Source organism: Pieris napi, chromosome 10 (genome assembly GCF_905475465.1).
Source record: "Pieris napi chromosome 10, ilPieNapi1.2, whole genome shotgun sequence".
NCBI classification, from domain to species: domain Eukaryota; kingdom Metazoa; phylum Arthropoda; class Insecta; order Lepidoptera; family Pieridae; genus Pieris; species Pieris napi.
Window position 1 is genome coordinate 12,489,409 of NC_062243.1, and position 27,280 is coordinate 12,516,688.

At 32.3% G+C, this 27,280-nt stretch overlaps 2 protein-coding genes across 3 annotated transcripts; both read right to left on the minus strand.

The window, feature by feature from the left end:
- Window positions 1-343: 343 nt before the first annotated feature.
- On the minus strand, window positions 344-16,988 carry LOC125053238 (sorting nexin-13-like). 2 transcript variants are annotated; one of them, XM_047654488.1, is made up of 23 exons: window positions 16,732-16,988; window positions 16,538-16,649; window positions 16,238-16,452; window positions 15,873-16,096; window positions 15,600-15,752; window positions 14,824-14,996; window positions 13,684-13,800; window positions 13,372-13,486; window positions 12,680-12,805; window positions 11,875-12,092; window positions 11,052-11,119; window positions 10,372-10,412; window positions 9,392-9,490; window positions 8,292-8,405; window positions 7,336-7,469; window positions 5,757-5,969; window positions 4,683-4,779; window positions 4,160-4,239; window positions 3,018-3,136; window positions 2,246-2,314; window positions 1,957-2,063; window positions 1,558-1,671; window positions 344-1,094 (listed from the first exon to the last, which is right to left on the minus strand). In XM_047654488.1, the coding sequence occupies exons 1-23, from the start codon at window positions 16,842-16,844 to the stop codon at window positions 979-981; spliced, it is 2,937 nt and encodes a 978-aa protein (XP_047510444.1). In that variant the 5' UTR covers window positions 16,845-16,988; the 3' UTR covers window positions 344-978. The 2 variants fall into 2 exon arrangements, with proteins under 2 accessions (XP_047510444.1, XP_047510445.1); XM_047654489.1 differs by lacking the exon at window positions 9,392-9,490.
- Window positions 16,989-18,952: 1,964 nt separating this feature from the next.
- LOC125053320 (protein rogdi) lies at window positions 18,953-25,390 on the minus strand. Its single transcript, XM_047654641.1, has 7 exons — window positions 25,081-25,390; window positions 24,944-25,015; window positions 24,569-24,700; window positions 23,823-23,980; window positions 23,429-23,549; window positions 20,431-20,640; window positions 18,953-19,617 (listed from the first exon to the last, which is right to left on the minus strand). Exons 1-7 carry the CDS (start codon window positions 25,114-25,116, stop codon window positions 19,549-19,551), a joined length of 798 nt encoding a protein of 265 aa, XP_047510597.1. The 5' UTR covers window positions 25,117-25,390; the 3' UTR covers window positions 18,953-19,548.
- Window positions 25,391-27,280: the final 1,890 nt, after the last annotated feature.

The window sequence follows — 27,280 nt, forward strand, 5'->3', positions numbered from 1 at the left end:
AAAATTATCTATATTAAACTAAAAATACAATTTTAATATTTTTTTTTTCTTAATTTATAAATATAAATTAAGATACAATTATAGCGAATTTTTTATCTTATAAACGGCAGCAAAATATATTTTTTTTTAATTTTAATATCAACTAACAACCATAAGAAACTACACACCCGTCTCTTTTCATTACATCGTAAACACACTTCGTCAGAAAGAAACAAATGAATACCTTACAGTGGATTTTAGTTTTTAAGAATCTTTAGAAACATTCAAGAGTTTTTAAAATTAAACAACTATTTTAAACATCATTTTATTCACGTATTTTTGCATTAATATTTTAAAGAATATTTTATAATGTTCACAAAGATACAAAAAAGGGGCGTCACACATTCCGGATACGTCCCGATGTTTACGTACATACGTACGTGAACAAAGATAAAAACCGCTCATGAAATTTAATATTACTCACATATGCAACAATTTCATAAACTATTTACGTGTATAGCGAATATCCATAAACGCACTATAAACAGCATTTAGTTAAATTATGTTTTATCACAATTTTTTACATCACTCGAGTACTAAGTTTATAAATGAAGTGAAAATTCCGTTTTCAGACATGCCCAATATGAAATATTGAAAATAAATTTAATCTAAATTATAAATAAACGTTACTGAATATAATATTAATAAAATAAATATAATTTTCTAATTATAAAAAATCTAATTATTATATCTAAAAAATTGCAACTATTAATTATATTTGTCTATAAAAATAAAAACGTCCTTCTAAGAAACGACTCGTAGCAATGACGTTTAGTAGTTTGTAGTATACAATGTTTCTACGGTCAGAGTCGTTCGTTAAGTTAACGGGTTTTCAGCTGCCATTTCCTATTTTCTTCTGCTATGCTTCCTTTAATAATTTATTCCATACGGAACTTAAGTACGAAAAATACGCACTTTAGATTTTTTAATATAATTACGTCATAGGGTATTTGTGTTAACAGATTTCTTAGGAAGTGAAATGCGAGTCGAATTTGAGTATAATTTTTTAAATATCTCCGGTACGTTGTTATCAGGGAATAGATTACACAAGGCCACTGTAAAAAAACATTTTCATAGTTAATGCAATGTCTTAAAGGAAGTGGTGTACACTTGAAAGTCATGTAAACCTAGTACTAAGGGGCGTCTTTCTTGAGGTCCTGCGTTCAAACCCTACTACTGTCTGTCTGTAAAGTCAGTTTACGCACGATAGTTTAACGTGACAACGTCATAACAAAACATTAATAAAATGATGGCATACTTAGGTCTTCGAGTGGAAGAGAGCGTACAATTAGCGTAACAGGACAATAAGCGCAACGGGACAATGAGTCAAGCTTTTTCGTGCGTGCAGCCGGCGTTCATCCATTTATAAGAGTTGTCACATCAAAATAATAATGAAACGGACAAATATGGGGGGTAAAATAAAGTTGAATTCTCAAGACATATTTTTTTCTGTCTATTAGATTATGTCTAACGCTAAAACATTAAAATTTGGTCAGCAATTAACACAAATAATCTTACCTTCTAACAATACTAATAATAGCCGCTTATTAATTTCTTGCGTTTGAAACAAGTCGAAAACTGTAAGGAGACCCCTTCGCGCTGCGTCCGTTCCCACTATGTGTTTAAGATCGTCTGTAATAAATAGGTGAATCATTTATTTATAAGAGCTAATGGCTAAATGGTTATACTATCCTGGTACTTTTAAAATTTATACAGACTTATTTATATTTAACTTAAGATACTATCAGTTCTGTTGCCATGACAACCATGTTTTAATAAATAAATGGTAAAATTATTGTAATCAACACGATACAATATTTAGTCCACATTTTGTAAAGGCAATCATGGTATATTATTACTAATAAGCGAGCAGTTGAAAACTTAACCAGGCCTATAAATACTAGAAAAACACTAAACCTGGTGCTGCTGCTAGAAGCGCCACTTTAGCTGCGACTCTCGTCCTGGCTTTGGTCGCAGAGTCCCTACTTGAAGTAGTGGAGTTATCACGGCTGGTTAACCATTGTCTGTAATACAATAATTCAACAATTTGTAGGACTTATCTTAAATATTGTCAATAATCCAGAAGTAACGAAATGTATAATTATCCATTTTTGTATAATAATGACTATATTTGCCAAGAAATTGGGACAAAACTAAACGAGTTGAGGGAAAAAAGTACAATATAGAATAACAAGAGTTTACTCACTTGAATGATTTCAAATACTGCACGACATTACGCGGCGACGTAAGCGCTGCAATCAGTTCTAAAACTTTCCTAAAATATAAAGAAGTACAAATAAAGCTACTTATATAAGTGTACTTTGAGGGTTTTCCTTGCCATAAAGGTTTGTCTTTTTATTACGACAACAAAAAAACGAGCAAATAACTGTTTATCAAACTTGGACTGTTTCCTATATACAGTATAAACTCTATGTAACGTCCTTCGATTTAACAAAAAATCCCGTAAAGCGTCGAAATTACTGGGCTTTGGTTGGTTTAGCTTTCCATACAATATACACTCTACATAGCATTACACCAACTCTCAATAACGACAACAATCAATACTAAAAAGTACTTTTTAAGTTGCCGAAATTAGTTAAAACTGCGGAGTTTTCTTGCGCATGCTTGCATGTGCTTTATCACGAAGATGCATCAATATCGCAGGATATAAATGAAATAAGTAAAAAAATACAACCTAACTTCTGGTACAGTAATAAAATAACAGACAACGCAAAAGCGTTCAAATACGAATTGTTTTTAAGTAATTACTAACACTAGTCAGAAATAATATTTATTTTTCTAGCACAGATATTTCTTTTCATTTAACAACAATTCTGTGTAACGTCAAAATAAGCACAGTCCCTTGAGTGTCGTTATATAGAGTTTACACTGTATATCTGATTTTAATAAAATCGTGGTATGACATTTAGTCTAGTTAATCTGTAGACATAACAAGAGGTGAAAAGAGAATCACTTACTTATTGACTCGATCAGCTATGAGAGTCCTAACGGGAGCCAGAAGACGCCTCCTGAGCCAAAGGCCGCGTATCCCCAGTACTTCTTCCAATAACTTCAATGGTACGCTCTCATCTCCGTCCTATAAATATATTATTACGTAAACAACAACCTTTGCAAAAATTATTAAAAAGTATTTTTTTAATTATACCCCCATAGGTAAGCTTATCTGATGTTAAGTGATTCCGCTGCCATTGGACATTGCCAGGAGGCTCGCGAGTGCGTTGCCGGCCTTACAAGACATCATATCTTGTAAGGCCGGCATTTTTTTGTTATTTTGACCAGGGAAGTAGATGAGCATGTAGGTGATACCCTAACATTTAGATTTAGGTTTTCCATATTTATAATATCGTTGTATTATAATTTAAAGACGGACCTGTAAAACAATTTTCTATTTAAAAAAAAAATCATGTGTCCAATTCACACGTAGTAGAAGTGAAACCTTCAAAAACAAAGTTTTTATAATTAAAATATGTAAATTAGACTTTTTCTCTATCTAAATGTATTTTTTAGTATCAATCTTTAATTTGGTAAAAACTAAAATAATAAAAGTTTGAAATAAATTCACAAGATCCAACGTGGGAGAAAATGAAGCATTATACAGTGTATAAACTTTTAATTAAGTGTAGTACGAAGTTTTCACTTCAAAAAGTTTCTATAACTAATGATTTGTAAATAAAATTGATAAATAATCTAATTTTATAATTAAACTACTTACTTGACTTACTTATTTAATTTTCATCAAATCTGTTTTTTTATTTCAGAAAATGTTCAAATACACACTAATTTAAAGTTTATACACTGTATAATGCCTCCTATCTCACTCTCTTCACGGCAAATCCTATTAATTTATGTGTCTGTCTCTTTTTACTGTCGCTTTTTCCGTTGCATCCTGTTTGAAATCACAACGATTCTAAAGAAGTTTCACTTCAATAAAATATTTAATGTGCGAAAGAGATAACGCTATACGGAAAGCCAATTGTCGACTATCTATTGGACGCCTTATTCCACTAATAATTTTGAGCTAAATATTTACATTTTTTTTTAATTCAAAGTTAATGTAAATTTATACGTAATTATTGCGTAATATAAAATTATAACTTACATCTTGACCTTCCGATGCAACGTCTCTTTTGAAATCGTAGTCATTATCTACGCTTTTGCCTTGAAACACTTTTGATATACCTGCAAAAACAAATATTTAAGTATAATTCGTAAAGGTCAAATAAAAAATACCACTGGCAAAATGAAAGTTCTTCAAGAAAAGGGCGTACGAATTCTTAAAATGCCGGCAACGCACTTGCGAGCCTTCTGGCAAAGACAGTCCATTGTATAAACAAATTAAGACGAAAATGTTACATTGATTTTCCAATAGTCAAAAATCATTTATTCATGTAGGTAACATAATGTACACTTAAGAATTTTACATTTACTGCCAGTTCTTAAATCAAGGGCGTAGAACGGAAGAGAAGAACTGGCAATAAACTCTCCGCCACTCTTTTTAATCGCCAAGTTTTTTATTTTACGCTTGGAGTGTTTTACAATAGACCTTGTCGAAGCTGGGACCTCTGGCTATATGGGTTAACCACTAAGTAACAGGCGGTTAACTAATAGTTAAGTTTGGTTACCATCCATAACTCCATCCACGGTATTCGCAAACTGGTCCGGCATGCTTTTGAGTGTCCGCATTCCCGCCTTGATTGAGTTCACTAGGAGAGCATCAATCTGGTGAAAGTAGAATAATTGATATTTACAAATCTGTCTATATGATTCAAAAATACCCCATGAATATTTCTATACGAGTAATAACCAATAAGCGACGTAAAGTATCATTTGGCGTGACGAGAATATTGACGGGTATCCATATTTTTATTCTTTATAGAAGTAAATGTGTAACGAAAAAGTAATTATGTAACTATTTCCTGTTGCATTAATACCAAAAGCGAATATATAGCAGAGCAGTGTTGGCGTATTGGTTTCAGCGTGCGACTCTCATTTCTAAGGTAGTAGATTCGTTCTTTCTGTCTATGTGCGCATTAGACATTCGCTCGAACGGTGAAGAAAAACATCGTGAGGATACCGGCTTGCCTTAGACCCAAAAAGTGCAAAGCGTGTGTCAGGCACAGGAGACTGATCACCTTTTTGCCTATTAGATTGACAATTGATCATGTAACAGATACAGAAATCTGATACCTAAAAAGGTTGTAGCGAGTCAATTGACCGTTGACTAATTACTTTTAAGAATAATAATTTAAGTGTTTCATAATTTGGAATTACGTAACGAATAAAAGTACGAATACGACCAATCAGAGCAGAGCAAATGCCTCGAGTGGGGTCGAGACGCCATCTTGACTTTTGATAGCGCGTACAGGGAACATGGGACAGATTCTGATGGAGCCAGTGGAGCATTGTGGTGATGAGAAGTTGGACCGAGTTGGGTCTGGTAGATTATGATTACAAGTGAGATCGGTCCAACCCGCTGCTCATTATAATTTAAGCTAAAGAGTTATTTGTAATGATAAAAGGAATCAATTTAAATTAAATATGGTACCATAATTCGTGTCTTGTGCACACACTTTACCCTCATGACACCCTAAACCCTCTATTGACGACATCCATACCGATGGAGTGACAATATTTCATATTTTCTTACTTAATATGTATAAGTGTGTACCCCAGTCAACATTATTTCAAATACTCACAGTGTTGCCATGTCTCTCGGTCTGTATTTCGGGACTGAGAAATCCACCAAGATAGGCCGGCGACAGCAACGCTAAGTATCGTGAATCCCTGGAGATACTTGTCAAGTGCTGCAAATAACTATTCAACATCCGTTTCCGATTTTCCAGTACTGTACGTGATGTATTTTGAAATGTCTTTTTGGCTGGAAACGGCAGATTACCGAGTTCCGGCCACTGGAAGGAAGTTCGTTAATGTTAAAAAACAATATTGGAAACTGGAAATTTTTAAAAATAGGCAATGTTAAAAAGAAGAAGAGTTCCGAGTTTAAAAAGCAACTAAAGAAGTTAGTTGCTTTTTAAACAAGGAAAAACACAAGTTAATACAAAAACATATAACCACGACTTTTATTAAAATTTTAAACTAAGAGTTTAATAATATTTTATAATTCGTTAAAGGGCAATCGTCGCAGCCCATAGACATCCATTTCAGTGGGCGCGTTGCCGGCCTTTGAGGCAGAGCATGCTCTTTCTAAACAGTTGGAGGTCGCATTCTCCAGGGAAAAACACTGAAGTCAGTTCTATAATCAGGTATTATTTCCTTAAAGGAACCAAATCTTACACATTGTAATGTATCTGTCACCGTAAAATTGTAAACACCGTTAGATTGTAATGTATCTCGCGAGATTGTAAACTGTCGAAAGATTGTGAACTCAACGTACTGCTTACAATTTAACTTATTACTAATTAACGGTCTACTATAAAGCCGCCCAATCGGGGACAACCTTCGGACAGTTGACAGTTTTTAGATAGTAATTTGACGGTTTCACTTCGATAGAGTACAATCTACCGAATAATAATACGTTTAATTGTAAGCAATACGCTGAGGTTCACAATCTTTCGACAGTTTATAATCTCGCGAGATAGATTACAATCTAACGGTATTTACAATTTTACGTTAACATATCTACTTATAATAAATAAACACATTTTTTTAAGTTAAGTTTCGATGAATTCAGATTTCTTCTTGATTAACGATATTGTTCGACTCATAAGTATATTTTTTTAATATAATTTAGAATCTATAAAGTCAAGGAAATAAATGAAAAAACAAAGAAATATCCCAAAAAAAAATACAATCTAAACTCGTTATAACGTAAAAAATAATTAAATTTGTTTAGTTGAATACAAAACCATGTATTAATTCATTCTTTATAACGCAACAGACACTCTCTATTACAAAGAAATATTTTCATCAACAACATACTTAAGTGTTATTGTTTTTGTAATCAGCTTACAAAACTTTTGAGGTGCCGAAATTTCTAATAAAGGTACCTGAGGTCATAAACAGCCGTTTCGACTTTGTTATTGTTAATTGCATTAACACGTGCCATTATTCTTAGATTACATTGCCTCTAGGAAATTTTGCTCTCACTTACTAAACGCTCCATCGTCACCTATCTATTATATATATCAAGTATTGTAATTGGTTAAATTATTGGATTTTTTTGTCTTCTCTCCGTATAACGACATTTCTTTATAACGATAAAACATGCTCGGTCCCTTGAAATTCGTTATAAAGAGTTTAGACTATAAGTCTTACCTTATCTTTAACAGCAGAATGCAGTTCATAAAAATCGCTGTATCTCCTATAAATATGCCACACTTCATTATCTGAGGATCTTGTCACCGCTATAGCGTAAATTCCGAATGTTCTTCCCTTATCTTGGACCAGCGCTGTTGTAAAAAAATTGATTACCCGATACAAACTAATGTATAAAAAAAATCAGTGGCTTCAACCTTTTTAGGTCTGGGCCTCAATCTAATAGGCAAGTAGATCAGACTTCTGTGACACACGCCGTCGCTTTGAGTCTAAGGCAAGCCGGTTTCCTCACGATGTTTTCCTTCACTGTTCGAGCGAATGTTAAATGCGCAGATATAAAGTTCATTGGTGCACAGCCGGGGATCGAACTTACGACCTCAGCGAAGAGAGTCGCACGCTGAAGCCACTAGGCCTAATTTATAACATTTACATAATATAACTAGTATTTAAAAACCATTTCAGATAATTTATTAGTGATTATAGAATCTATACAAAATATTATTAATACCATTCAGTATTGGACTCAAATAAAATATTCATAACTTCTAGAACGTGTCAAAACAAGATGGCGTTTACTATGTACATATGTACGTAATTACACAATTACCAATATTTTATTTCGATTAAATTCGAAGAGTATGTTTGACATACTATGTTATCAATGATTTGACCTATCTGTAACCATTTTATGTCACGTGACTGACATATCAAAATCTATAATTTTAAGATTTTTTTGATAAATTTATGATTCATGTTATTCTTCATACAGTCAATTAGCCGCCTATTTTCGAAACGATTCGTCGAGTAATTTAAAAAAATATAATAAATTTGCTTTTATTTCCTTATTTCGTTATAAATTAATTTTAACATTTGACTTATATTTTATAAAATAAATTTAATGACATGCGTCAATAACAACAAAAAAACAGACACATCTGCCTAACCGCACAATATACCTGTTTCTATAATGTACGCAGAGAGCGGCGATAAATAGTTTTTGGCTCTCCCACTTATTTCCGTTTGTGACATTGACAGGCTGTTTGAGGGCCCAGCTGATAAACTTGATGCTCCTAAAAATACATTTTTATTTTATATTATTATTCATTCCATCACTTCGATATTCATAAGGAAGCATTTTTGAAGTTATACGTCTTTTGGCGCGTTAGGGAAAAATTGTTTTACGGTGCGCGCGCACACCGTCACATAAAACCGACACCCTGAAGTTAGCTATAGTCAACATTTTAGTTCTTTCTATTATTGGTGTCGTTTTCTCTACAAAATATGTAAGATAACATTTTTGTCTCATTACCGGGCAACCGGACAGGAGGGTTACTTGATGTTAAGTGATATCGCCGCCCATAGACACCCGCGTTGCCAGAGGGCTCGCAAGTGCGTGGGCGGCCTTTTAAGAATTGGTGAAATGGTGATTGTAATTTTTAGCCTCCATTTTAAATTAATTTTGGAATATGTGTTATGGCATAATATATTCAGACATCTCCCTCTTACCACAATAGTTAGTTCACATGAGGGTTAGTTCACGTTAAGACGACTATTGGGAAAATATGTAAATTGACGCTAATTTTGATGCTTAAACTGTAATTTATTAGTTATTTTTATTAGTCTTACTCAATATAAAAAATCTTTCTTGATATAATCTCTTTTCTTTTATTAATATATAACATTAATGGATATAATTATATTTCAATGCTTATAATATTTTTGTTATATTTTGTGTGAACTTATTCTCTTGAATAAAAGTCACAAAAGGGTATTATTTGAGAAATAACTAATGGAAATTCTGCGCTCCTAGTAAATATTATTCGTCCAATCGAAATACGTCTAACCAAACATATTCATTCGTGTATAACTTTTGTCTATACAAACAGTATATGAAATAACTGTTTGAGTTGTCAAAAATATTTTTATAAGGGGGCAACCGAGCCTACGGGGCGCCCAAAAAGAGCATCGCAGCACATGAACACCGATATTAGCGTATGTGTTGCGGGCCTTATTATAACGTCATTAAAATAAGCACAATAATGTTATATTTACTGACCTACTGCTACGCTCTCGAGCATTTTGTGAGCGAAATTGCCTACAATGTCTGACCGCGATCTGTTATGCCTCGAGCCAGGTACGGGCAATACCACATCACCTGGAAATGGTCTTCATGAATTAGCTTATAAAACTTCTAGCAACTTCTAGCAACAAAAGGCATATAATAACAAAATCCAATCTCTATATCTACTTTAAAGCAAATGTAAAAGAAAACTTGTCTAATTAATACAAATAAAATAATGTAAAAATTAGTCTTCTACAAATAACCTAAACATTAAAAATAAATTATTAAATCATTGCCATCGTTTGACTTTTTGTTTATATGCGGGAATTTTTTTTAATGTACCAAAAATGTCTTTGGTAGGTAATGTTGATGAATCTGTGATTGGTCAAAATGAGTAACGAATCTGGTCACGCGTCTATAATTAGATCAATCACCGTCATTTGTTTCAACTTCTAGCATCCTGGTCGATTTTACTCTTTGTTAAATTGAAATGTCAATGATTTAATAAATAATTATCCAAAAGCACTAATTACCATGCAAATATTTAGCATAATACCGTTAGCACATTTAGGGATAGTGTGGTTCTTGTAAGCGGGAATCCTTCGAGTAAGGGATCGTGGGAATGTCAGGGATTTGTTAGGACTTTCGTATTTATATTTGGATTTTTGGAATAATTTGGGCAATTGATTGAAACACGTCTTCATAAGTCGCTTGCATTTTTCTGTAAGCATTATTATACCATTGGCATTCGCTCAACAAAAACATCATAAAACAATGCAACTCCCAGCTTTTTCTCATAGAAGCGCAATGTCATTAAAAATACCCTTAATACCCTAAGTTTGAAAGTTCAGAACTTCCAGAAATAAACTTCAAAATTTATAAGTAGGAATTTACCAACTAAGTAAACATTAGTAAAAATTTGGTAGTTCGAGTTAGTTAAGTTAGTAAGCAAATTTAAATAAACACTAAAATACCTCCATATTTTTTGCCTTCGGCTTTTGTCGTTCTTAAGTCACTGTAAAGAAAAAGCTTTTTTTAAATTAATTCTTACAACGGTATACGTTTCTGTTATGGGATAAGTTTTGACGTGGCGACGTCTAATAAATCGCTCATTGTACGCTTGTGTCGCATCTATCTCTCTTCCTCTCCATTGGCCTATGCGGCAGAGATTTATTCCTTCTTTGTAGCCATACAAAATAGTGATAAAACAATAAAAAATATATCATTTTATTCATAAAAGTATGCGATCATTTCATCAATGTTTTCTTATGACGTTTTCACGTTAAACTATCGTCCATAGTTTACACACGATTGGCAATTTAAAACCTAAAAAATTAACCTATAAAAAATAAAAAAAAATAAAAAATAAATCAGTTCAATTGCTAATGAAATAAATTACTTACCTATTTCTGTTTTTTTCATCAGAGCATAAAAACAATTTGACAGAAAGGACAAGAAAGAGTAAAGAAATAGTCCTGCTAGTTTTCAGTTTTTTCCAATCAAGTACCAGGAACTCAGAACATACAGAGAGATATGATTTCCGATCGAATTCAAATTTGTTTTGTATTGGTAGGCTTAAAATGCTTTGAAAATTATAAATGGAAACGATGCAATGTCCCAAGACTATTGAACCACTAAATAATGAGCCACTCACCTATGACTTCTGTCTGCTCCATCTTGCTCTGTATCTAACATGAAATCCGCCTGCCAAATCGGGTCATCCTTAGGACAGGAGATGACAAAATAAAATTCTTAATATCAATTTATATGAAGTTTTTATAATGCTTATAGTAGCTACGATTTAAAAAATAATAATAAAGAAGTCGGCATAGCCGTCGACTTTCTGGGTCTAAGTCTCACAATGTTTTCTTTCGCCGTTTGAGCGAATGTTAAATGCGCACATAGAAAGAAAGTTCATTAGTGCACAGCCGGGGATCGAACCTATGACCTCAGGGATGAGAGTCGCACGCTGAAGCCACTAGGCCAACACAGCTCTGAGTTCTGATGTTTTGCTTAATATATTTATTTAAGTAGTTGAACCTAAATCTTTATATTCCTTCCTTCAGGACCGATTTTAATAATATTTTACAATTACATGTTTTTTTTTTTAATTCCAGACATGTATACAGGACAACATGTGTCAACATGTCGTCAAGATAGATTTTTTTGGTAGGTAGATGGATCCATTTAGTGAGGAATAATTGTTTTATTTTGAAAAATCTAAAATTAATTATAATTTGTCACTTATTTAATTATTTCGTACTTCGATATCTAACATAACTTGTATATAACAAAAACAATGATACTAAAAATAAAGCCATAGATGGTAGGTACACATAATATATACAAAAAGGTTCAAACATTTACGAAAGGAAAAAAATATTAAATACATTTAACTAAGTAGTAACTCGGCTGTTGTGTGGTGTGTACGTGTGTGTGTGGTGTGCCTTTTAGTTTAATTGATAGGATAAACATACCTCTAATGCATTACAAACACACTTCTGAACATCGTCGAAGCACGTCAGGGGGTTGTTTGTGAACTCTTCACCCTCGGTGGTGATCTTCCGAACCATTTCCGAGTGGCAATTCTCAGGTAGACCCATCACTTGACGGTTCGGAGCCAAGTACAGGTCACACAGCTCAAGGGCAGACGAGCGCAGGTTGTCGATTACAGCTTTTGAGGTGTGAGGAACATCTGGAAGTTGGAATTGGTAATTTCAGATTTGCACGTCAACTTCTAAACATTTTTAATAAGTTGTATATTGTGATTAAAAACCATAGAGAACAATAATGTATAGCAAAATGTTTTCATCTAATTGCCGTTTAGTATTCATCGTACCAATTCCTAAAAGGCCGACAACACACTCGCAAGCCCTCTGGCGTTGAGAGTGTCCATGGGCGGTATCACTTCACATCAAGTGAGCTTCCTGCCTGTTTTCCCCCTGTTATGTAAAATTAGCATGGTTTCTGCTTATTGTATACAAATCATAGACTTAGGGTCAAGAAATGAGTGTATCAATTCTTAAAAGTCCGGCGACGCACTCGCGATCCCACTGGCTCTGAATCTGTGGCACCGTAGCTCTTAAACGAATTGACAATTCAGCATTTTTATTTTTGACCTGTTTAGACATTTGTTAGTTGCGGGCAAAAACAAAATTCTTATGAATGTTGCCAGCGTAACGTAAAAATTGTAAAATTATGCTCTATGGTTTAATAAAGAGAACAATTGATCAGGCTCGAATGTATTTATTACAAATAGTTGAAACATCCAGAAACTCTTACCGGTTTCATTCATCTCGATCTCCAGAAGATATTGGGCGTTGGACCTCCAAGCGGCCGTCGCCCGTAAGAACTTCAGAGACCGCAGAACTTCTTCGGACACCTTCTCTGTGCTCGCGTTGTTTGTACCTTAATCCATATTTAAACACATTTTACAGGATTATATTATTTTGTGGTCCATTTGCATGGGCATTGCATGGTCACGGTGATTACAAACATATTTGCATCTCAATTTTAAATACATATACTGGACTTGTATGATTAATACGAAATTGTCACAGTCGTAATGAATCGATTTGAATTACTTTGATAGAGAACTTACAATAGTTGACAATTATATATATGTCAGAGATTCAATGCGATTATTAATTGGTGTCACTACCGTCGTCCGACATTATTACTTAATATTTCAACAGTCAGTGCGCACGTCCGGCGCAGGCGCCGATCAGAGAGCAACTCTACTCAAGTACTCAATCATCAATGATCGATTCTACGCATTACTGACAAATTGACTTTGACGCATTGACATTTTAAAACCTGTAAGATGTCTATGATATTGTGTGGTGTTGCCATTCTTAAAAAAACAAATAACATAGTGTTTTTTATAACATTTGACATATTTATAATAAATATGTAGTTATTAACTAGAATTATAGAAATATTAAAAAAATACATTAAAAAGTTATGGTAAATACCTTCTTGTGGTCCCATGGTAGCTCTTCTGGCTTGAATGATCCGAGCCAAGTACTGCAGCGAAGACAGCTTTTGACGATCTTGGAGCTCCCATTCACCGGCACTGTCTTTGGAATGCTGTAATCGGAATCGAATTATATAAAAAAATACAAAATCTGAAAAAAAAAAATCTCTGGAAATCGAACTCTGAACCTCAGGATTAAGTGTTGTGCATTAACAGCTAAACTGAGAAGGTGGTATATATTTAAAAAAATCATTTACTAATATTAATTTTGGTCAGTAAATAAATACTTTTAAATAAAAAGACCATTTACCAATTTTTGTATATCCTTCTGAACCAATTCCAACGTCGCGTCTAGTTCTTCTGCGTCCGCGCATGTCCTTACAACTAAGAGAAACAACTCTGACGGCAACAGCGAGTCGCGGCAACACTGAAATGGAGATACTTAAATTTGACTCATTTGACAATTATAAACGCAAATTTAATGAAATAATAACTTCTATATTTCAGATTATATATGATAGTTTAGGTTAGAGTAACCGGCCTTGGAACTATGTTAGTATTGGTTAGTAAACATCTAAATCTCATATACTGGGGCATGGACAGCATAGAAACTTAAGATATGGGTATCCCTTGTAATCAACACATGCAGAAAACCATGGTATGCCTGACAGAATGCTTTAAGCATGCCCTTTCCAGAATAATGGCATTAATGGCATGGTCAGTTTGGGTCTCCACAAAGAAACCTGACGCACTGCAGAAATATATCGACGTTTCCAGTACAATCGTGATGAGAGACTAGAGCTACAAGTTTCTCTATTTTTTAAAACAAGTCTTAGGAAAACTTATAAATGAAAAATATTTTAGTGTTTGTACTTTTGAGTTTTACTCAAAAGTCATACATGCAATGTGCACTAATCTATATGAGTTAAATTATGAAAATGAGAGAGAGAAATGTAAAATCTTAATATAAATAAATTACACGTCACGTTGTTTGTCCGCTATGGACTCCTGGAACCGATTTCAATCAAATTTGAACACCGTGTGTTTAACTAAAAAGATAGGATAGCTTACATCTCAATTTATACCCGCAATATTATTTTATTGAAAATATTTGTTTATTATTTGATGTTCACAATTCTAAGAGATGGCGCTGCGTTAAAAGTACCAACGTTTCACATAAGCCACAATTTAATACCACCAAAAAAGCATGGTGGTCCCCATGACTGGTGTTCTCCTACCGTTTCCCTTGAATAGGTTACCACTATGTAATATAACTAAAACCTTAGCCACAGCAATGCTTGGCCGGTCTGCTAGTATAATATAAATGTTAAAATATGTATTTTAGAATATATTTAAATTATTAATATAGTACATTACAGATGTCTAAATATATTATTCAGATGTAATCATAGTTTTCTCTTGCATTTTTGAGTAGAAATTAACAACTTACAGTTCTTATAATCGCTCTGTTGATATTGTCAGGATCGCTCAACATGTTGAATATAGGTTTCAGCACAATTGATGAAAGCAGCTCTATTATAATCAGTTTTAAGGCGTGGCATTTCCAGACTTCTTCTGGAGCAACCAAATATAGTAGTGCTTCTGATACTTCACATAGAAATGCTGAAAAGTTAAATTTCTGTAAATCATGAATAAAGATAATGCATTTTAGAAATATAGTTGAAATTGTAATTCAATAATGTATTAATACCAATGGGACCTACAACCTTTTGAAATTTCTACATCTGTTCCGTGATCATTTCTAATAGACAAGTAGGTGATCAACCTTCTGTACCTGTCGCACACTGTCAACTTTTGGTACAACAACACAAGATGTGCCGGTTCCCTCACAATGTTTTCCTTTACCGTAAGAGCTAGTAATAAATGCGCACATAGACAAAAAATCCATTGGTGCACAGCCAGGGATCGAACCAACAACCCCAGGTTGCAAATCTCATGTTGAAACCACTAGACCGACACTGCTCCATTTTTAATTCAAATTGTTATCAAAAATAGTATTTGGATTTTCAGTGTTGCATATAACAATAAAAGCCTTTTCTTATGCTGCATTAAAACAGAAGGCTTGCTACTGCATTAAAGTAAAAAAATCTTTAATCACAAGTTATACAATTTTCAATGTTTGAATGCATATCAGCTGATTTCTCCTTTTTAAACCTGCTTTGTCTTTCAATTTACATTTATTTAATTATAATTATTTTGAATTACAATACTCTTTCTCAGGATCCAAGCAGAAGGTGTCCCTGCAAAGCAGCTTATTCTCCATTGCACACTCCAAGTCAAAAAATATATCTTTCAAATTAGTGCTACCTATGTTTTCTGAACTCCCATAGAATTTTGATTTTCCAAATGTTTGTGAATCTGAAACATTTTAAGAGCAAGTCAAGGTCTCTGTTTTATAAGACATGCATAAAAGATATAGATTTTTTTAATAGCAAGGAATTAATTAGAAATTTTAAAACAAACAATGAATAAATATACCTGGGGCCCAGGACAAATCTGTATCACTTTTATTTCTCCTGTGAGCTTTTCTTTCGTCTTGTTTTTTTGGGCTCAATTTTGAAGACCCATTGGCAACTTCTTTGGCACTAAGTAATTGTATATGTTTCAATTTGACCCTTGATTGTTTAAATAACTTTAAATGAGTTGTTAATTCTTCTGGAAACTTTGTTGATAATAAGTATATCCAGTCAACAAGTTTTATTCTAGAAAAAATATTGTAATATATATGTTGTGAGTTCCAGAGAATATTTATTTTTATATATATAGCACAATTTTTAAATATATAGAATGTATTATAAGAATTTGAAGGCAGGGCACTTTAAATATTCAAAAATATACTATACCTATTTGTAACATTAGCACTTGTAATTACTACTGTTTGTTTAATTGCATGATCTGTGAACTCTTGATCATCAGTTAGAACTTCATACCATGGTGTCACATAGTCATTAATTATTATTGTGATTATTTCGTTAAGAAATGAGTCAACAGTCTCACTTCCCGTAATTCTGTTATCAAATTTTGGCCATGGTTTATTATTTTGAAATAACTGCAGGATCTGAAATAAATTAACACTCCTATTTAACAAGTTATTTAACATCAAACACCTTCTGGTTACTACCAATTTTGTTAATGTCACCTACCTTTGGAGATTGAATAGAATAGTTTGTTAGCTGAAGAGGATCATCCAAACAATCTATATCTGAAGAAAATATCTTCCTACTATCAAAGTTCAAATGTAAGATTGTAAGAACTCTGTAATAAAAAGTCAATTTATCAACATTCACTCTTTGATAATGCATTAATTAGAGGCGTTTTTATTCTCAATTAAACTTACCCAGCTATAAATGATATTAAAAACGTTAGCAGAGCTAAGTACAACCCAAACCCTAGTAAGGCTATAGTAATTACAGAAATTAAACTGAACCAGGCTAGTATTCGATACGCCATCGTAGATATTATAAGTACGAAAACAACCACAATATCGTAATTTTAAATAGAAATTGTTGGAACAAAGTGATGAATAAATAAAAACATTATGCACTGATGAAAATAAAACACAAAAATAAATAATACCGAACTGGCATTTGATCTTTTGATCTCGACAATCGACATATCAAACTGTCAGACAAATAATATCAGACAAGTGTCAAACGTCAATAATGTCTACAGAGTCAAATACTAAAATAGTCTAAACTCTAAAGAGACAACCGACAACACAATTTGTCGTGGGTTAAAGATCATAAATCGAATGGAGTCTCTAGGTTTCGGAATGTAATAATAAAAAAACATCGTTGACAAGTTTTTATTTATTTAATAAATACAACACGATCACAAGAACTGTTATAAATACAAAGTCCTTACATCATACATTAATACTAAATTATTAATTTATTGTCAAAACATGAAACATAATGACCTACACCTAACGCCGTAATGGGCTAGTGTCCAAGAAGATTTTAAATAATAGTTAAAAATACATATATAAGTTAAACGTAATCGGCAGTCTGACATACCTAGTTGTTGACTACTTCAACACTGTCAAATATCGTCATAAAGAATCTTTGACAGACGACAAAATAAGATTTGTATTTCGTACCATCGATAGGATATAATGAACCGATATTAATGCATCTATCTATTAAATTAATAAAGTAGTTTCAGCTTTTAATCACAATATGCGGATAAGCTCGAATGATTAATGAAAGAGAAAGTTACAACTTAACTTATTTTATACGATAAATTAGAAATTTCAATTCCAAATTACCAAGCACACAGAAATTAATAGGGCGTGTAAAATATTACAACCATAGGATTTGTGCACTACGAAAATTAAATAATTTTCCGTCCAAAAGACTCTCTAATCACTTTGCGTACACGGGTGCGCACGTAAGTTTCCTCTTGGTATAGTTATTATACTTCAATACCGAATTAAAATAATTAAGTTAAATTACGTAATATTACATTCAAACCCAGTATTCTATCTATTAATGTATGGAGGAAAACATATTTCAAAATTAGAAAATAAACAACATTGAAATTAATATATAGGTCTTAATTTATAAGCGTTATACCAGCGACATTCTTAGACAAATAAAAATAGCTTTTTCTGCCAAACACAGTATAATATACAATATAGTGATTTAAAAAGCTCTAACCGCTGGTATAAGTTCATAAAAAATCTAAACTAAAACTCAGATCTATGAGCGACCTAAATTAACTATAACGATTTTGTGATACCTATGACTATGCATTTTGTACGAAGCCTCAAAGGGCTTATTTTCCGTTCAATACTGCTTTAACTAAAGCAATGAAAACATTCTTAACCTTTAGGAACAAGCTTTGAAAACTTACCCTTATTCATAAAATAAAATCAGCCTTAAAGTCATTTCTATCAACAAAATTATTGATTTACCATCCTCTGTATATTTAACAGATTCAAATGACGTTATGTTGCCGTTCAATTAAAGAAAACGCCCACAGCGCGCAGCTCAACTTAATATTTTTTACTATTCACGTGATAGAATAAAACTTTACTATTCTATAACGTTCAACTATTCGAAGGTACTGTTCGTTGGGCTGCTTTAGTCACTCGCCCCTTTCGTAATAAGACTGATTTTATGAATGAGGTTAAGGTCGCTAAATAATTTACATATAACTCTGGACTTTGACTAATGACTTTTCAGTATAGGATTCCATTACCCCCCATATAGCTACCAATCTAGCAGATATCAGAAATCATTCGCAAGTGGTGTATATTTAGGAATGCTCTCTCTTTACTTCGAAAGATTAACGTGGTATATTCTACTTAATATATTATATTACAAACATTACAACAAAGTCAACAAGAATATCAACAATGGACTCGAATAGTATCAATTGAATAAATATATGATAAACAATATTAACTATACTGAACATCACAATGAAATATTTAAAAGTCGAGATCCAAACCCTTACGATTATAAATTTCATACAAACATTTTTTTTAAATTCAACTCAAAACGGGTGACACTTCTCATGTATAAACGCTACGGCTGAATATCTTTCAGGCCGTTAGTTAAACGGCTAGGCTGTTAATTGAACGGCTGATTAAGCTAGTTGGCTGCGGCCTGCGACATATACACTTGGAGGACAAAACTTGGAGAAACTGATCGTGGTTGGTAACAGAGAAGGCGAAAGATCACGTGGCCGTTCACTAAACCAGATGGACCGATCAAGTGAAAGACTCATCGTCCTCAAGACTACACTGTCATAAGAGAGACGCTGGACAGAAACCGGTGGAAACAGATGGTCCACTATATGGATAGAAGGCCGATTGAAGATAGATTATTTAAAATACTTTCATGCTTGCTCTCGGAAAGCACAACTTGGTAAAGTCCAGAATCAAGATTTAGCGAAAAGTATGACATACGTCAGATTTAGACATTGATGAGTCATTGTCGCGCTTGGTTTTCTTTCGGAATCTAATCTTAGAGGATTTGGTATTATCGACATTTTTTTAGTTCACTATAGGTAATATTGATTTTAAAACATTATATCATTATTTATTCAGTATAATCAAATTGAAAATTCTCATTAAATGTTTTATATTTTCGTAATACTAATAAATGCATTTAACTGAATAAATATTTATATAATGTATGTTATGTAATTAATTAAATACTGTAGACGCAGATCTTGATCCGACTGTGAAATCTTTGTACTGAGAGAAGACGCACAGCTGAAATTAAAAATCGTGTTTTATTTCTCCATGTTTTCGCAATTTATCTGCGAAATGAGGACGTAATTTCAGTGTTGCCAACAAACTTTGAAGGAATTCGGAAAATTATTTAATGTAAAAATGAGAATCAACAGATTCGCTTGACGACTATCATATCTCCAGGAAATTTCACTATCTCATATGCTGACCTAGACATTAAGTTATCAATATAGATAAGATTAGCATATATATGCTACTACATATATATGTATCGTGCAATTTTATCTTAATATGGATTAGTAAAGTGCCAATTCAAAAACGCCGATAAAGCCTATTTATTAATTATCATGTAAATAAAGTAAGTAATTCTGTATAGTTTCGATGTTATAATTTTTTATGTGTCAAAATTCACCCAACCTTGCAAAAAGTACCAGGAAAGCAGATTTGGGTAGAAAGTTGAAGACTTTTTACTGAAAGACTTTTCGTACACTTTAAGTAAAGGGATGATTTATTTTAATCTTCTACCGTTTACTTATTACGAGTGAGTGCACGTGTGCATTTACGCAAGGAGTATTTAAAATGTTTTTTTTATAAAAAAGGGGACAGCCAAAAAAGACAGCTACCGCATCCCATGAACACCTATTATGTTGCCGGAGATCGCATCTTTTTGGGACCTCCACTGGAATCCAAGGTCAAATATATATTCTAAATCATTTTTTTGAAATAAAAAAATACATAGAATTTCTTTACAGTACTAAGCCAATACGATAATGTAGAACAAAATATATAATATATATTTAAATGTGTGTTTAAATTCTTCTAGATAAATCATACCTTATCCTTTAGTTGTTGACACATATGAAGAGCTGCAGTTAGCATAAAGAGTACATCGCTAAGCCAAGGTACAGCGCAGTCAGCTTGACAAGAGTCAATGCGCATTGTCCCGTGAACTGAACTGAGCTGATAAGCCACGAAAATCAGTTTGCTTGATTGTATGTAGAAAGATATCGCCAGATCCTCGGGTAAATTTGGGGATAGCGCTTTCTGAAATACATAAAAAAGTGCGTTCGTACAAAGTACACATGTCAGAAGTGTTTTTAAGTCTTGTTCATATTTATACAAATATAAAACTTTAGACTTCCGAGACTTAGACGGAGGGAAAAGGGAAGATATGTTAGGAATTTAATTGTCATTAAAATTAATTGGAAAAGGGAAGATATGTTAGGAATTTAATTATCATTAAAATTAATTTAATTTTTTTAAGTCTTCGATAATAAAAACACGTAACAATTTAATTTACAATTGGTAATTTGAGATTTTGCATAAAATATAAAATATGTACTGTAAATTGTCTTTACGAAACTTTAATTTTAAAAATAGAATTTCTATAAGGTAATTCGCCCTTCTCACTCTCTTTCTCAATCGGTCTCAATCGCTCTCTCCCTTTTCTTCGACAAAAACGCTGCACATCTTCGTGAGGCTAATATTATTATTATTGCGTTTCATCCGTAAAAAAATTACCCTCATTCGGTTTCAAGAAGTTTCACTTCAAAAAGTCATAAAGTTATTTATAGGGGGGTGAAGTGACGCTGGTTATGGCGTGAGAGGCGTTCAAGTACGTCGCCGTCTTTTAATATACCATAGAGTTCGATTTTCGGCGTAACAATAATTATCTGAGCTACAATTTATAAAGATGTATATTTCCTCCTTACTAAAGACGGCGTTAGCGATTAGATAGCGAGAAGGCTGTAATTAGCAGATTTTAGTAGCAATTTATTTCCTCTTTAAAATATTAAGTTGTTTAATTTCAGATATCTTTTACCTACTCGTACTGAATTGACTTATGTTTTCTGTTTCATATACATATATAATGTTTATCAATGTAATCTGTTCTAGCTTTAAATATTGCCTAAGTGTCTACTTTTATAATATAGATATATAGCTATAATATTTTAAAAAATAAATTTGAACTGGCTTGTCTGTTTATTTGTTGTAGATATTTGAAATATGTTTGGTTCATTATCAAATGATATTGTCTGCTATCATTCAATTTAATGCCCCAATTGATCTCGATCATCGTAATAAAGTTATTTAGAACAACATACGTGTCTTATTTTATCAAGTAATGTATATTGTGAGATAGTGTAGTGGGTGGGAACCAAATGGGATTTTATATATTACTAGCTGCCCCGCGAACTTCGTTTCTCCTTAATGCCTAGCCTAGCTTTTTAGTACATACCAACATGAAACATTTTGTTATGCTACCCAAGAGACTGTTCGGTTTTCCGGAATGAAAACTTTTTAGGTTATTCTGTGATTTTTCTCTATATAAACCCCAGAGTTCAAGTTATAAGTTCTTAACTAACAAATAAAAAATAGGGGTTGATCGGTAGATGAAAATTAAGGGTCCTATGTATTTTTATATACTGTATCATAAAACAAAAATTTGTCAAAATCAAAAATACTTTTTTGGGACACCCCTTATCACTTAGAGTTTTGAAAGAGTAGATAGTAGCCGATTCTCAGACTTAGTGAATATGCATAGAAAATTTCATAAGAATCGGTCGAGCCGTTTCTGTGGAGTATTGGAACGAACATTGTGACACGAGAATTTTATATATTAGATATTATAGTCGTTAATTTAAGGTCGTTCGACCCAAATTCACGAATAAATTTTCTCTTTAAGCGTTTAACAACAGCTAGCGGAATAATAAAAAATCAGAAACATACATAGACAAAACTTATCACTAAGTATGACTTCCGTGTGTCAAAATCGTATCGGATTTGACATACAAGTTTCACAGTCACGACGACGTATCTACCATAGAAAAACTATCTAATTGCTCCAAGTCCGTCTTCTTCATACTATAACTTTGTGCTACATTGATAAGAAATTTGAAATGACATTGAATCTGTGTAAATGTTCTCAATAGCTATTTATAGCATGTAGGTCAGGTTTAACTTCGATGAAATAATAGCTGACGAGATGTCTTGTTCTCTTTGAGCATTTTCAATGTCTTCCTTATGTATACACGAAACACATGTATATATCAGTGTATAGTAGATGAAAAATGCAACTAAGCATGAATTGTGTTCTATGAAGTCCTGGTATAAAATACACAATAACTAAATGAAAATTAACAAGATTTTTGTTTCTACCAAAAATGCTAATCGTAATTGCTCCGATACATAGATTTTTAAAGAAGATTATATAACTGCCAAAGGGAGCGTTCAAGTATTACGTAACGAATTTTGGGGGGGGGTCCTTTTGTAAAACGTAACGATGCGGGGCGGGGATTGAATTACGCGTTATTGTTTATATTATTTTCGACTTTCCAGTACATTACACCACATAATGGTAACTTTTAGGTATAAAGAGTCACTGGGTGGTCACGAAACGTTTTACAATATTTGGGTACAGAAAGACGTTACGGCGCGTTACACGGGGGGGCGGCTCAATTATCTCCAAAAATTGCGTGACGTCATACTTGAACGCTCCCAAAGGTGTTTTCATAAATATTTATAAGTCATACATAAAGGTTCATTACTTGTATACTGTTTGAAGAATACAAGGATTAAAATAAAACAATTTAAATGTTAAAATTCAATCGAGTAAATAGATACTATTTTTGGGTCTTGTAGATATTTTTGTATTGAATATTTTATTAGGGCAAATAAACATAAACCATAAACCATCAAAGACTGATCATTTGAACTCAGCATTATAAATTTTGCTTTATCACAAAGTAATAGCTAAATAAATAAAAAGCTATTACACCGAGAGAAGTGAAAAATGAACAAACTTCTATTATTTACATTAATAATAACTCACCATATTTCGACTTTTCATTAACTCATCAATAGCTTTTTTCTTTGGTAACACAAGAGCTGTACGCGCTCTTTGCAAGGATCCAATCAGACACTGAATTATATGTAACACTTCCTCCGATGACCTGTTTCAAATTAAGTAATTAGAATAACACAAAAAAGTTATACTTGATACCTGTGGATCTACCATGAAGTTATCTGGTTTTGCCTTAGGAGCAAATATGTTATAGTATGTATGTTCACTATCTAATTTAAAATTGCATGGATCTGGTTAGCGCTGTGCCTTCTTAAGTTCCTATGTAATTTACACATGTATCCTTTACTAACAAAGTGTTTGATTGTCCTCATTTCAACATGCATGATGTTTGAGAGCAAAAATAAAACAAAATTCTATTTACCTAAACACATAATGTTTATCTACATTGTCAATGTAACCAATAGCTTGTTGCAAATGGTTTGCCGCATCTTGTATCTGCTGTAACTTCCATGGACCATCTTGGTTAATTGATGTTCGACACATTAAGTGCATCTGTCTTAATACTTTGAAGCTTATATCCTAAAAACAACATGGTTTAGTAGTAGAATTTAAACATAACTGTATAGTTATGAGTAAATTCTACTTTGTTTGGCTCAATATGAGTCTCAAGGTATAATTGTTTATTATGAGTATGGAGATTTATGTAAGACTGGAGATTTATGACACAACATTGTAATGCAAATAATGAAATTATTATAGATGTAGTGTAGGTAATACAAAAATGATATCTTTATTGCAACTAAACATAAAAGATCCTTATCAATACATAATAACTCCTATAATACAAACAAATAACTAGCCAATACAGTTTCACCACATTAATTTGGTTGTAGAGTAGTTTTATATAGCCTTCTTCGATATGGATTATTTAACATATAATAGTTTTTTAATCCAAATCAGTACTTTTCCAGTACTGGTATTGATATACCGTTATATACATTGAGTACATGCAAGATTCCATCTATATTTCATAACATTCGGTAATTGTTTTTCTAGTTAATCATTAGAATAAACTGATACCACACACATGAAAAGCGTGTACAGATAGAAGATAAGGTTATAAATAAATAAAAATAATGAGTACTGAAGTACTCTTATAATACATACTGCATGTGTGATGCTGTCACCAGTAAGTGTCAATATGCATTTGAGTTGTTCTGGTTGAGAGGTCAAAATAAACTTATCCTGTTTTTGTCCTTCATTTCCATATAATGGCACTGGAAATCGATGAGCACATTCCTGAAAGATTTTCCATATGGTTAATTCCTACTTATTAATGTGCTTAAATAAAATACTATGCATACATTTATATATATTATAGTGTCCAATACATACTTATTGGTAATTACTAACTACTAAATGTTTTACTTTAAATAACAGCAATACTTAGGTACTTACATATTTTCTTATTTGATTTTTTACGTGGCTGTACCGCAAAAAGTACTTAAATGGCAAATATAAATATAAAATATAATTACTCACAACCAAGACAGTGTGGAGCTGGTGTAGTATAGCATGTACTTCTTCACGTAGAACCCATTCGAATTCTTCTTTCTATAATGAAAGTTAATGTAAATTTTATAAACTCCGAAATAATGAATTAATTTAAATGAACATACCAAATTAGCAGCTTCTTCTTTTTCGTTGTCGTTCATTGTTATGTAGAATAAGATATTAAAAGAATACTGCTCCAAGTCACTCAATACTCACGCTAAATAGAGAAATGAATTAGATTGTAAAAATTACAACTAAGTTCGAACCTTTAACTAATCATGTAAATACAATTTTTTTTCCCAAAATTCCAATGCACATAAATCAAGAGCAAAACGACAACAAATTACAAAATCTTCGGGATCAACGAAAATCGACAATTACAAATTCATAAAAAATTTAGAACTAAAATCCTTTATCCTATAACTATTTCAGGGATGTATAAGTACTAGGTCTAGATAATACATAATACTTAATACTTAATAGCCTAATAAGTAATAGGTATATATGACAAATGACAATGGATATTGCTCATTATTCTTCTAACTGACAATTGACGTTCCCCAAAAGAAAGTTCTTAACAGATAATAATATAATATATATAGAAAAAACTCTGACAATAAGCATGAAACCGATATGAAAACCAATACTTTTAATAAAAATTACAACCTAGCGGATGTAATAAAAAGAACTTAAAAACATTTTCAGCAAATATTTTTTTACACTAAAGACTTTTCTTTAGAGTTAGTCAAACTTATTAATAATATCTTATCAACTAACAGGAGGTTTTTAAAAAAATCTTATCGGAAAAATACTTATAACTATAGTGCTTTTCATGAAAGAAGTCCCGCGGATATTTTTGGAACTAAATTTGACAGGTCGGCAATGTTGTCATTCGTCGATGTTATCAAGTTCGTTTGTTGTGGTAGATTTTTGTGAATTTTTAACTAGCTTAGTGCATTTTAAATATTGATTACAATGCCAAAAGTTGTAAAAAGTTCGGCTCGAGAAATGATATTAAAGGTGAAAGAGTTCTGTGAAGCGGCACATAAGAATCAAGGTGTTTTAATACAACTAAACAATGTTCGGAAGAGAATTGCCGCCATAACAGGTACTTTTTAGAGTTGCCATTTAATATTTTTTTGCTGTATTGATGGGAGTTTTATGATATAAATTCGTTTTTGCGACAAAATTCAACAAATACATAACGTGATGAAACTAGGTAACTGAAATTAAAACATATATTACATAAGCATTATAAACTTAAAGTTATTATTATTTTTAATTGTTCATAATTTAATTGCAGGTGTGTCAGAAATAACTGTAACAAGAATTACAAACGAAGGTATAACAGCGGTGTGTACTTCGAAAAAAATTGTAACCCAACAATTATGCAATAAAACTCTGAATAAAAAATTGTATTGCTTTTCTTTACCCTATTTTCTCAACTTTTCCCTGTAAGTAGGTAGAACACCGCTAATATAAGTAAATAAATATATAGTTTTTACATAACAGAAATATTGTTTCATCGAAGTATACAGAAAATAGTATTACTTGATAAATTACATCTGCTAAATGTAAATAAAATAGGTAAATTTTTTACTCATAAATGGCAACATTACGTCATGCGATTGCAGCGCCGCGTCTGGGGGACTTCTTTCGTGAAAAGGACTATACAAGCTATATAGTATATACAGACTACAGTACAGACTTCATTATAAGTCTACATTTTGAAGAATTTAAACTTTTTATAATTCAAAAAAAGTATAGACATTTGAATATTTATTGTGTACCTATACCTTTCAACTACAAAGCATCTAAAATGTATCCTCATATTCTAAGAGCGTTTTATACGCAAATAGAAAATGTTTTACGTGGAAGTGGCGTTATAGCCGGGTTAGAAAAATATCCGTAGTTTTATTTGTTCTACCGTAAGTACAGTACCGTAATTACGTATTTTCTTTCAGGAAGTCGGGCAGGCATATGAAGTATCCCTACACTTTATCGGCGAAAATCGCTCAATTTCCTTTCTTTTTTTATTTAAAAAATAATATAATATGGATGTATTATCCTCCGTCTATAGTTATATCATTTTACTTTATTTTACAAATTCATAATTTAGTTAATTCTGAAGCCAATGTTAAAACTTGGGCTGAATCGCAAAGGAAAATAGCTGAAAAGGAGCAACACCATTAAAGTTATAAAATTTAAAATACTGTCAATTATTTGGGGACTCCAAAATAAACTTAAAATATTCACTTAAAGAACTTTTATTTGTTATTTTACAGACGAAATGTTAGTTTTATAAAAGGGATAGACTCTTGAACG

What these genes read in the sequence shown, in the direction of transcription:
- LOC125053238 (XM_047654488.1), bottom strand. Translation starts at nt 16,844, where the DNA reads ATGGCGTATCGAATACTAGCCTGGTTCAGTTTAATTTCTGTAATTACT. An exon ending in ATTCTATTCAATCTCCAAAG is followed by an intron (nt 16,453 to 16,537) that starts GTAGGTGACATT and finishes AATTTATTTCAG; the next exon opens with ATCCTGCAGTTATTTCAAAA. An exon ending in AGTGCTAATGTTACAAATAG is followed by an intron (nt 16,097 to 16,237) that starts GTATAGTATATT and finishes TATTTTTTCTAG; the next exon opens with AATAAAACTTGTTGACTGGA.
- LOC125053320 (XM_047654641.1), bottom strand. Translation starts at nt 25,116, where the DNA reads ATGAACGACAACGAAAAAGAAGAAGCTGCTAATTTG. An exon ending in AGCTCCACACTGTCTTGGTT is followed by an intron (nt 24,701 to 24,943) that starts GTGAGTAATTAT and finishes AAAATCTTTCAG; the next exon opens with GAATGTGCTCATCGATTTCC. An exon ending in GTGACAGCATCACACATGCA is followed by an intron (nt 23,981 to 24,568) that starts GTATGTATTATA and finishes TGTTGTTTTTAG; the next exon opens with GATATAAGCTTCAAAGTATT.